This window comes from Solanum stenotomum, chromosome 4, assembly GCF_019186545.1.
Source record: "Solanum stenotomum isolate F172 chromosome 4, ASM1918654v1, whole genome shotgun sequence".
Taxonomy (NCBI): domain Eukaryota; kingdom Viridiplantae; phylum Streptophyta; class Magnoliopsida; order Solanales; family Solanaceae; genus Solanum; species Solanum stenotomum.
In genome coordinates, this window is record NC_064285.1 from 2,099,664 (window position 1) to 2,110,336 (window position 10,673).

The 10,673-nt window shown below is 31.3% G+C and overlaps 2 protein-coding genes across 3 annotated transcripts in view; both read right to left on the reverse strand.

The window, feature by feature from the left end:
* Positions 1 to 435: 435 nt before the first annotated feature.
* LOC125862376 (probable aminotransferase TAT2) lies at positions 436 to 5,892 on the reverse strand. Of its 2 annotated transcripts, XM_049542426.1 has the most exons (8): positions 5,751 to 5,892; positions 5,169 to 5,331; positions 3,876 to 4,215; positions 3,171 to 3,389; positions 2,360 to 2,419; positions 1,725 to 1,880; positions 1,520 to 1,613; positions 436 to 691 (listed from the first exon to the last, which is right to left on the reverse strand). In XM_049542426.1, exons 1-8 carry the CDS (start codon positions 5,860 to 5,862, stop codon positions 561 to 563), a joined length of 1,275 nt encoding a protein of 424 aa, XP_049398383.1. In that variant the 5' UTR covers positions 5,863 to 5,892; the 3' UTR covers positions 436 to 560. The 2 variants fall into 2 exon arrangements, with proteins under 2 accessions (XP_049398383.1, XP_049398384.1); XM_049542427.1 differs by lacking the exon at positions 1,520 to 1,613 and having other exon boundaries at positions 486 to 691.
* A 1,353-nt stretch (positions 5,893 to 7,245) lies between these two features.
* LOC125863178 (alkylated DNA repair protein ALKBH8 homolog) overlaps positions 7,246 to 10,673 on the reverse strand; it is a 5,813-nt gene continuing 2,385 nt past the window's right edge. The window contains exons 5-8 of the mRNA XM_049543347.1: positions 9,790 to 9,915; positions 9,289 to 9,579; positions 8,176 to 8,241; positions 7,246 to 7,760 (exon numbers count right to left, since the gene is read on the reverse strand). Of these exons, the coding sequence (XP_049399304.1) occupies positions 7,704 to 7,760; positions 8,176 to 8,241; positions 9,289 to 9,579; positions 9,790 to 9,915 (540 nt within the window). The 3' untranslated portion in view covers positions 7,246 to 7,703. The remainder of the gene's footprint in view (positions 7,761 to 8,175; positions 8,242 to 9,288; positions 9,580 to 9,789; positions 9,916 to 10,673) is intronic.

The following is a 10,673-nucleotide window of genomic DNA, read 5'->3' on the forward strand; positions in this document are numbered from 1 at the left end:
AATATTATTATTATTATTATTATTATTATTATTATTATGATTATGATTATTTTCATGATTATTATTTTCATGATTATTATTATTATTATTATTATTTTCATGATTATAATTATTATTTTCATGATTATTATTATTATTATTTTCATGATTATTATTATTATTTTCATGATTATTATTATTATTATTTTCATGATTATTATTATTATTATTATTATTATTATTTTCATGATTATTATTATGATTATTATCCTTATTATTATTATTATTATTTTCATGTTGAGGATCTGCCAATTTCACATGGTTTAGAGTTGAAAAGGTAGACGAAAATAACAATATACTCAGTGATATTCCACAAATAAGATAAAATATAGGCAAATTATATCACAATCTTATGGTAGTAGAGAAATTATTTCCGAAAAAAGTGTAAATCATATCAACTAAATAAGGAAATTATATTAATAACTGAAATCCAACAAAGTTTTAGACTAAACATTATACTTGAATTTATTCACCAAATTGACCAAGAATTATGAAAATGAAATTCAGAAAATTAGCATTAATTAATTAATTAAATTTTGGGGCTTGGAATGCCTGAGGCAAAAAGATTTGAGTCTTTTTAATCCTTCTTCAAGAAAAGATGACTCAACTGCAAATGTGATTCTGATCCAATTTTTAAGTCCCACAGAAGTTCCTGAAATTTAAAAAATAAAAATAATATAAAAATTTTTGTTTATAAAAACAATAATAAAATCAGGCTAATTAGTTTAAATTTGTTGCATAAAAAAGGACAATTTCATTTATCATGCATAACTAGTGTAAATATTTTATAAAATATAAGTAGTTTACATCATATTTTACTCTTTCTAATTAATTCATTTTCAAAAGAAATATAATACTTTCTATATATGAAATTCGTTAACTTTAAACTTTTATGTTTATCTTTTAATAACATGTTCTCTATCAAGACGATTATACATATAACTTTGCTATTCATTAAAAGTCTCTCTTTTTTCATAAATTTCATGTCCAATCGAACAGATGTATATAAACTATAAGGGTTATATTCTGTCAAATATTTAACCAATTCTACTTGTTAGATTAATTTAGCAGAAATTTTGAAAAAAAATAATTTAACAGGATCACATTTGAAGGTATTATTTTGTAGTTTCTGTTTTTTTTTAAATCTATTTTCTAGTCTACGGTATGATTCATATAGAAAAATCATCTATAAAACATTGTAACTTTAAACGTCTAATTGTACTCGTAAATTGTAATAACATACTCTTAATAATGAATACAAAAATATCATGACATACTTAGAACCACAAATACTTATGATGTTTTTAATATCCCCAAAAATCTCTCCTTCTTTTGTAAACTCCCTATTTAATCAAACACATTTTAGATTAATATTTGAATATTTAACTTTCACCTTTTAGCATTTCTAAATTGTTTTATATTTACATTAATTAAAAAAATAAAAGTAAAACATATTTATATTCTGAATTGGTGTACTAACCAGGAAGTAAAATGACATATTCCTCCTTGGCAAGCTTAAAACAGAAGTCCATATCATCAATTATATTTTGGAGGAGAATTATATTGACATTCACCTTCATATAGAAAATTAAAATTAAAAATAGAAGGACCAAAAAGAAATAAAAGCAAAAAAGAAGGGACCAAAGTGTATGAAATTAAAAGGTTTGGGGAAGTTAAAGAGTTACCATAACAACCATTGAACCTTGAGGTTTATAAGGGCAATTTAGGCATGGAATTTCGAGTATCTTTTCATAACATATATCTGAATTTTTCTTTAACATTTTGAGTGTATTTTTGAAGAAATCCTCTTTGGTATTTTCAATAATTTTGGGGACTGCTGCCTGCAACATCAAAATAATTTTTTACAAAAAAAATAAATTAAGTTATATACCCTGTCAATATAGTTTAACGTTTGATTTATATAAGGTAGGTTATCTATTACAATCGATACAACGTGTTTGGATAGGTAGAAATAATGTCATATGTCTACTTTTTTATCCTATATTTGAAAAATAGTCATTGTTCTAGAGCTAAAGATTCAATAAGTGAAACTCTAGGACATTCTCACGTAGTTGTAAATTTTGAAACTCTAGAATATAGATTCTTTTTTTTTATGAGTTTACGTGATATATACACTATCAGAATAAATAATCTTACACCGTCAAGTTATCCTTACTTCTTGTAACTTATAACATATCTTATATGTTTTTAAGATTTCAAATTTTATATGGTAAGAAGACTTATTTATAGATATCATTTAGATGAATTGATATCGTGAAAAAATATTATTTACACTGACGATATATAGGATACGATTTACCTGTATGAAAGTTGTGGGACTTGCACATATGTCACAATAATTATTGATACGTTCAATAATCTGAGAGATGAATAAAAAAGCTTGTGATAATTAGTATCACATATAAATAAGTACAACACTATAAAAAAAAAACAGGAATTAGCTATGAAATTTAATTTGTCCTTAATTTGTCACACAATATAGCGAACAAGATCATTTAGAAGTCATCATTATCAATAGAGGTGGAATCAGAATTTGAAACTTACGAAATATTTAAGATTCTAATCGTTTTTAAGCTATTGAGTTTTAAATTAATAACTTATACATATCATTATCAAATGATGCTTCAATTGAAAGAACTTTTTGCGCAACTCATATATACCTCTTATTTATTTTTATATAAAAAATATTCTCTAGACTTCTCCCTTAATCTTAACAAGGGGCTTTCACGAATAAGGATTATTCCTTGCCAACGATCTTTTCTTATCACTTTACTTCGCTCTAGAAATCTAATTTCACCGAACATGGCAAAGAGGAATGAAGAGATTTGGGGTGGTCAATTCGATAACAACAACGAGAGTCGAGAGAGGGCTTGTAGCCTCCCCTCCTTGTCCCACTACCCCCACACCTATTTATTCATCTGAAATGCAGAATAAATTAATTTCTTAAGACAAACATAATATTTGGACTAAGGTTTGACCGAACCAATTTGTACATTATTTTCTAGCTCCACCCCTAAATAAGCAACAAACTTTTACTATTTAGCAACAAACTATTATTTTTTTTGCAAAGTTGAAGATTATTAATAGTACTAATTAATTTAGAAACATACCTTAGGGGATTTGAAAATGCAATTAGGATCATTAATGACAAACCAACCAAGTCTCCAACCAGGAATTAACCATCTTTTTGACAAAGAACCAAGTGTTAATATTGGTGTTATTGAACTAAATAATCCCATTGGTATAAAAGGGGTTTCTCCAAAAGCAAGATGTCCATAAACTTCATCTGCTATGATCAATGTCTTCACTCTCTTTGCAGTTTCTGCTATCTAATCATAAACAACAGAAATAATATATAAACGTGTCATCATTTAACTTGGCCTCAACTGGTATTTACGTCCTTCAAATCTGGATGTGCACAAATAGACATTTAAACGTGTATAAAGTTGAACAAGCACCAGACACACACGTCTTACGTGATATATTAGACGTAAGATGCCATGTAAGACTGCAAATTGTCATGTAGGAATTGTTCAATTATATACAAGTTTAAATGCGTTCTTGTGCACACCCAAAGTTGAAGAACATAGATGTCAGTTCAGGTCAAGTTAAAGGACATTTTTATGTATTGTGCCTAAACAAAATGAAACAAATTTTAATTAAGGAGATGACATAGTTTATGTGATTAATTAACTAATAAATAGACACTTGAGAACACTTGCAAAAGTTTTTCCAAAAGTGACTAATAAAAACCCTTTATATATTCAGAATGCTCAATTGAAACGAGTCGTATTGCAGAATAACAAAAAAAATACCTTCTTTAAATGGTCATAAGAGTAGACATTTCCACAAGGATTTCCAGGATTTATAATAACAATTGCAATAGTATTTTGATCAACCAAATCTTCAATTGCCTCCAAATTAAGTTGCCAATTATTTTGAGGTACAAGATCATAGTACCTAACTTCAATATTTCTAAAAGAAGCACAATGTGCATAAGTTGGGAAGCCAGGCCTTGGTATCAAAATGTTAGAATTAGGTTTTGCAAGAAAAGACACTGCTATTTCTATAGCTTGTGTGCAACCAACAGTAATATACACATCTTCTGGTGATAATTCATAACAAAGATCTCTTGATAAGTAGCTTGCAATTGCCCTGTTAATATATAGAGAGAAAAAAACTTTAGTATATATAAGACACATTGACAAAATATAAGTTCATATAGATACATGACATGACATGTTTACGGTACTTTTAGTGTATATAACTTAAATTCTTTAATAAACATGCATAACTCTCATGTTTGGTTGGCTTAAATGTTGTGAAAAATGTTTTTTTTTTTCTATTAGACTTGTTTTCCTCAAATTTAAGGAAAATGACCTACTTTCGTAAAGTAAGAAAAATATTTTCCAAGACTCTATCTCAACCTCAACATCCAAATTTTGATGACCCAAATCACAACTCCTGACCCCGGCCCCAAATTGAGTCATCATCGGGTCCCAGGTTGGTTATCGAGGTGGAGAGATTGATCCTGAGTCGGGATATCGAGAGTCAAATTTTGAATCGGGGTAAGGAGTTAGGACACACGTCCGGTTTGGAAAATGGGGTTCGAATTAGGATCGTTGGGCTCAGGATTGGGTTGAGAGTTAGGTCCTCGGGTTGAGAGTTTAATCTCGAATTAGGGTCGGGTCGTGGATCGAGAGACGTTTCTCAAGCCAGGGTTGAGTGTTGAGGTCGGGAGTTGGATCTCAGATTGAAAGTCTTGTCTTGGATAGATAAAGTCAGGGTCGAGTGTCAGGATTGGGAATTGGATCTTAAGTCGGGGTCGAGTATCAGGATTGGGAGTCAAGTTTTGATTTGGGTTACAGAGTCAGGTCTCGTATCTGGTTGGTAGTCATGGTTGTCTCAGTATCATAGTATTTATCCAGATTATACCTAAGTGCTCTTGGGACAATATTTTCTTACTAACCAAACACCCAAAAATAAATTAAAAAATCACTCATTCTCCAAAAAAAAAAAAAATTATCTTGGAAAACATTTATCTCCATACCAAAAACACCCTAATAGAACAAATCATAAACTATAAAATATGAAAAAAAAAAAAATACTTTCTAGTAGTTGGAAGACCAGCAGAGGGAGAATAGCCATTGAATTTATCAATAAGAAGACTCTCAACAACAGCTTCCTTAGCTGCATTTGTTGTGTGAAAGCATGAATGAGCTGTTGGATCTCCTATTCCCAATGAGATCACTTCACTCTTCCTTTCATCATCTGTCCGAAAATTCTGTGACGGAATTAGAATTTTCTTTAAAAAAAAAAAACAGGTAAAAAAAGTCAAAATGATCCAACATACAATATATATAAATACTTTGACCGTCTCAATTTATGTATTTTAACTTTCTTTTTAATCTGTCTAAAACAAGAATATTCATTTCTATATTTAATGATAATTCTATAAATACAAAATCATACCTGACATGTAACGTGTTTTAAAACCATAAGAACTAAAAAAATATTTTGATACGTAATACATATTTTTAATCAATCTATAAGACAAATAATTGAAACAAAAGCAACACTACATAATAAAAACTTAACCTATTTATCAAACTTAAAGACACAATTTTTCATTTATAATATAAAAAAAATATATTTATTATTTATATTTAAATACAATTTTTAAACATTACCTTCATCTATGATGCCCATCAACAAGCCAAGAATCTTTTTTATAGTGATATTTGTAGGTGTTTCCAACTCTTTTGTGTAATTTTCACCTAAATAATTTGTTTGGCTTCCCATATTTTCAAATATGTTAAAAAATGCAAGAAAAAAAAAAAGATTGACAAAGAAAATAGGGGAAAAAATGAGAGAGAAAAAGAGAGTTTAGTGCAAAATGCAGTCTAAGAATTATTCATATTAATACTTGTTTCCAAGGAATTATGTTTAATTTTCTAAGTTGACTTGCCTCTCGATCACGTGCGTAGCATATGTATTTCATATCGATTAATAAAAATTATCACGTTGATATAAATTATATTAGAATAAAAGGGTGTATGACTTAGGATATAAGCTATTTTTTTGGTTTCCTACCCGGTGTCCAGAACCCACATTGGAGCTCCGACTAAATTCGGATCGCGTTCTACATGGCCCATTCGAGGGTGACGCTCCCAACAGGATTTTCTCCATACCCAGGGCTCGAACCCGAGACCCCTAGTTAAGGATGAAGTACTCCCACCAGTGCACCACAACCCATGCTGGTTAGGATATAAGCTAGTCAAACTGTCTTATACATTTTTTCTAAATGACTCATAATATCGTAAACACTTGAAATGTTTATAAACAATATAAGTTTTTGGCTTGGAAAAAATCTATTGATGAGGAAGAATATACAATTATTTTTGTTAAATTTAATTGATATAATTTGCCTTACAGTCTTTTTTGTTGAAATAAATATAGATGGATGTTAATAAAAAGTTCTGTGCGTTCAATCAATCTATGTAGCGTAAATCAATCGGAAAATTAGTAATAAGTTGGTAACCCCCAATATATTTAACATAATATTATGTTAAAGGGTATTATAGTCACTTTTTTAAAAATTTGGGGCTTCCTACTCTAATATAGTATGGTACTTAGTTAAATATTATATCAATTTAGTCAATTAATTGGACTAATTTGGCGGAGCACGTTAAAACTACATGGATTACCATTGACCTTTATGTAATTAATAATTCATGCAATTAATTAAGAATGGAGTAATCACTACGCAAATGAAAATAAAGCTCCAAATTAAAGTCCCATGTTGAGTTTTTGTCATAATTTACATTAAATTATCATCCTATTGTGTCAACAGTTGTTACGTATTGTGTCATAATTTATTGTATTGTATTACTATATTATATTATTTAAAAGAATTACAATATTTGGATAGGTTGTATATAAGATAATGTCACATATTCATAATTTGAATGATAAATCTATCGAAAAAAATGGACATGAGAGAGAGTTACTATGAAAAGATAGGGTAAAAGATGAAATATAATTATTAAATAATAAATAAAACAAAATGAGAAGAAAATATTAGCCAACCACGCAATCACACCAATCGATTGTTACATAAAATGAGTCTTTTCGTCGTTACCTAACGATAGATTTCAACGATACAATCCAATAAAATTTAAGTAATAATCAAAACAAATATATCGTATTTGAACTAACAATACAATACAATACAACCAGTAACAAAAATCCAAACAAGGTGTATTACTATGAAAAACTAGCTAGAAGGTAACTAAAATCTAAACCTATATTTCTTTCTTCTACTTGACGGAAAATAGTCTAAAATGCCCTTAAACTATGTGAAAAAAGATATGTCCTGGAATTCTGCTGCAATAGACCAGAAAACAGAAAAGGACACAAAAAAATTTGACACTTACTCAATGCAACTTAAATATAGAGTTCAGCTAAAAACACAATGAACCTCTGAGCTTTATATCAAAATTCTCGACCTCGACCTCAACCCCGACCTGATTGTTTAAATTCACCAGAAAATGGTTCAGACAGAACATAACCACGCGGAATGAAATAAGCAATGATCACATCTTCTGGTTTCTGGCAAAACATAATCAGTGTATAATTGTCTTTTACTTTTGAGAATCACAGTATTCGGGGAACTCGCATTTGCATGGTCCTTTTCTTACCTGCATCAAGAAGGGAAAGATCTTCATAACAAGGGGACATAGCTTAAAACTAGCAAATATATACGAAGATAACAAACGAAGCACTCACTAATAGTTCAAGTATTTTCAAGATATGGTATTTTTCTTGAACTTATGCGTGATAGTTTTTCCCACGATTTATATGTATTACCATATTGTTCCAGGCCCCAACTTGTTTGGATTGAGGCATAGTTATCGTTGTTATATTACCATTATTCACTCTTGTACACGTTGTACAGAACGTTCAACTACATTCTGGGAAGGTAAAACTGAACGTCCCGTCCCCATCAAGAAGGTAATGTGTGAGAGCTATTATTACTCTCCAAACAACTAGTTTACAGTTCCAAAAATCGAGTTTTTTGAAGTCAGAACCAAAGCCAGATCCAAATCCACATACCTTGCGCAATGTAAAGGACACTCTCCTTGAAGCCCTTCTGATTTTGGTGTCGTTCACTACATCAATCTGCAATGCGCAAGTTTGGCAAAATCAATGGAAAAGAACTTACTGAGACTGTCATTATAGTTGCAGAATGCTTGAAATGCAGATGCAAGAAAAGATAGAAGGAGAAGCAAAACTTGATCAATCAAGCACATATATTGAACATGGAATCTGAAGTTCAAAAGGGAACAAAAATGAAATGAATTAACAATAAAGGTTCATAGGTTGAAGCAATGACGCAATAAAATTACCAAGGGAGCCAAGACCGTAGTGCCGCATTCTACCAATAAGATTGACACTGGCATCTCCAATAATGACACCACATCCTCAGTTACATACCCGGATTAAAATCAAAACTCTTGTTACGTCCCACTTAAACCATTATTCTCCCAATAATCCAAAATACTTTTTTTGTTTTTGGAAAATTCAGAAAAAAAGTATCACTTGTTGATGAATACTTGGTATTGGTGAAAAGTTTGGAATTTTTTTGATGTTCCCCAAAATTTTCAAGTTTTTCAGGGATAGCAAAAACTTTCTTGCAGGAGAAATTTGATGTCAATGAGCTCCCAATAACTAGGTGCACAAGTAAATGAGGCCAAGTTTCGAGTCATAATAGTTAGATGTGAAATTCTTAAAGTCCATATCCAACTCAAGTTGCTATAAGAGCATCAAACTCATTTCATGTTCTCCTGAGAGACACACTTACATAATTTCCAACATTCGAAGTGACTCACGTATTGTGAACTCTTCCAAACTGGATCTTTTTGCTTATCAAATTACCACCTTAACTACTCATTGGAAGTAAGATTCACATTCTATAATGAAATTCTGGTTGACAGTAATAAAGAATTAGAGATAATCTATTTGGTTTAAAACAAAATTTTCAACATATTAGAATCCCAAGTCATAGCCACAAAAGAACAGGTAAAAAATTGAAACCATCATCAAGGATAGGAAGCATATGTTTAAAGTAAATCATTAAGTGCACAGTTGCAGGGAGAAAAAGTAGACTTATTGACTTGGGTGGGGGTGGGAGGCGATTAAAGAGCATGCATTGGCAGCAGGAGTTACCTTATGGTGTGGAATGTAATGATGCCAAGCATAGCGTGCTTCTCGTGATAACAACAGTATAGATCGAGGGGGTAGATAAATAGCTCTTCTCAAAAACTTTGAGCTCTTGTCGGAATTTTGAGCCTCTTCATCACTCAATGCGTTAGGGTCTGTAGGCCAAACACTAGTAGAATACTTTCTGAACTCCATGATGCAAGGCCCTGCCAATGAAAGGCTGAATATTAATCCTTCAAATGCTGAATGGGTGTCAATATGTGGAGACAATCCCACTCCGGGTGGATATTCATTAACCTGTTAAAGATTGTAACACATTTCATAAAGTTTAACAACAAAAGTTCATGACATACAAAACATTTGAAAACTAAAGCTATCGCTGAAAATGAAAATCCTTACGACATTGCAAGTCAGACAAGAGCTAGTTCCCTTGCCCAGCATAAAACTAGACAAGTCATGGAGGGACAGCTCATAAATGAAGAAATATAAGATGTGAAATTAACTAACCGTGAGCTGGTCCAAAAGTACGGTTTCAGTGTAACCAAGCTTTTGAAACTTTGACATCTTGTCAATTATTGGCGAAAGAAATGATGGAAGTTCACCCAAGTACTGATTTGTGTTGACATTCCTCGTCTGCAGTGGCGAATAGAGAGAGAATTTAATAAATGCATTTTAGATCCTTTTTTTTTCTAAAGCATAAATGCATTTTAGATATTAAAGCCTACCAGCCTTTGAAAGCTTAATAATCTAAAGAAATAAACAATATAAGAGATATCGGCAGCTTTTAGCAGAGAGTGTCAAGAGTTTCTAACATCTGCAAATGAACTTTTTAAGCAGTTGTGAATTGTCAAGGGCTTAAAAGAAAACGAGAAGGGGAAAGTTAATGTTGATAGCTCAGAAGAAGTCTAATAGGTCCATTAGGTGGCAAATAGAAGTTCTCGAACATTTTAATCAAACCAAAATTGGGGTTCAGTTGTCCTTGATGGAACAATTAAGCATTTCGTTGGGACTTTTGTATGGTTTACAGATATGTTTTTTTCAAAACCGAGACATCCACTGTTTTCAACTTCTAAAGTGAGTCGATAGTGGGTCCTACCCTCTTCCCTGCTCCACTAGAATCGAGCTCATAACGTGTGCCAACCACACATCCCCCGCTAAACCAATTTAGTGGTTTTGGAAATGCTAATTCCCTCTGACCTGATATGCTACCCTTAACTCTTTCACTACCACAGGTTCTGAGAATAAGAGTCCATACATGTGTAGTCCTTTGGTACAAAAACAAAGGATCCAAGCAAGGGAAAACAAGAACGTTCAATTAAAACCGTCTTGCTCTTTTCTTCTCCCATATTTGTTATGATTTGTTCATTTGACCCCGGGGGGGGGGGGGGGGG

What these genes read in the sequence shown, in the direction of transcription:
- LOC125862376 (XM_049542426.1), bottom strand. Translation starts at nt 5,862, where the DNA reads ATGGGAAGCCAAACAAATTATTTAGGTGAAAATTACACAAAAGAGTTG. An exon ending in GATGGGCATCATAGATGAAG is followed by an intron (nt 5,332 to 5,750) that starts GTAATGTTTAAA and finishes ATTTTCGGACAG; the next exon opens with ATGATGAAAGGAAGAGTGAA. An exon ending in CTTATGACCATTTAAAGAAG is followed by an intron (nt 3,390 to 3,875) that starts GTATTTTTTTTG and finishes GTTTATGATTAG; the next exon opens with ATAGCAGAAACTGCAAAGAG.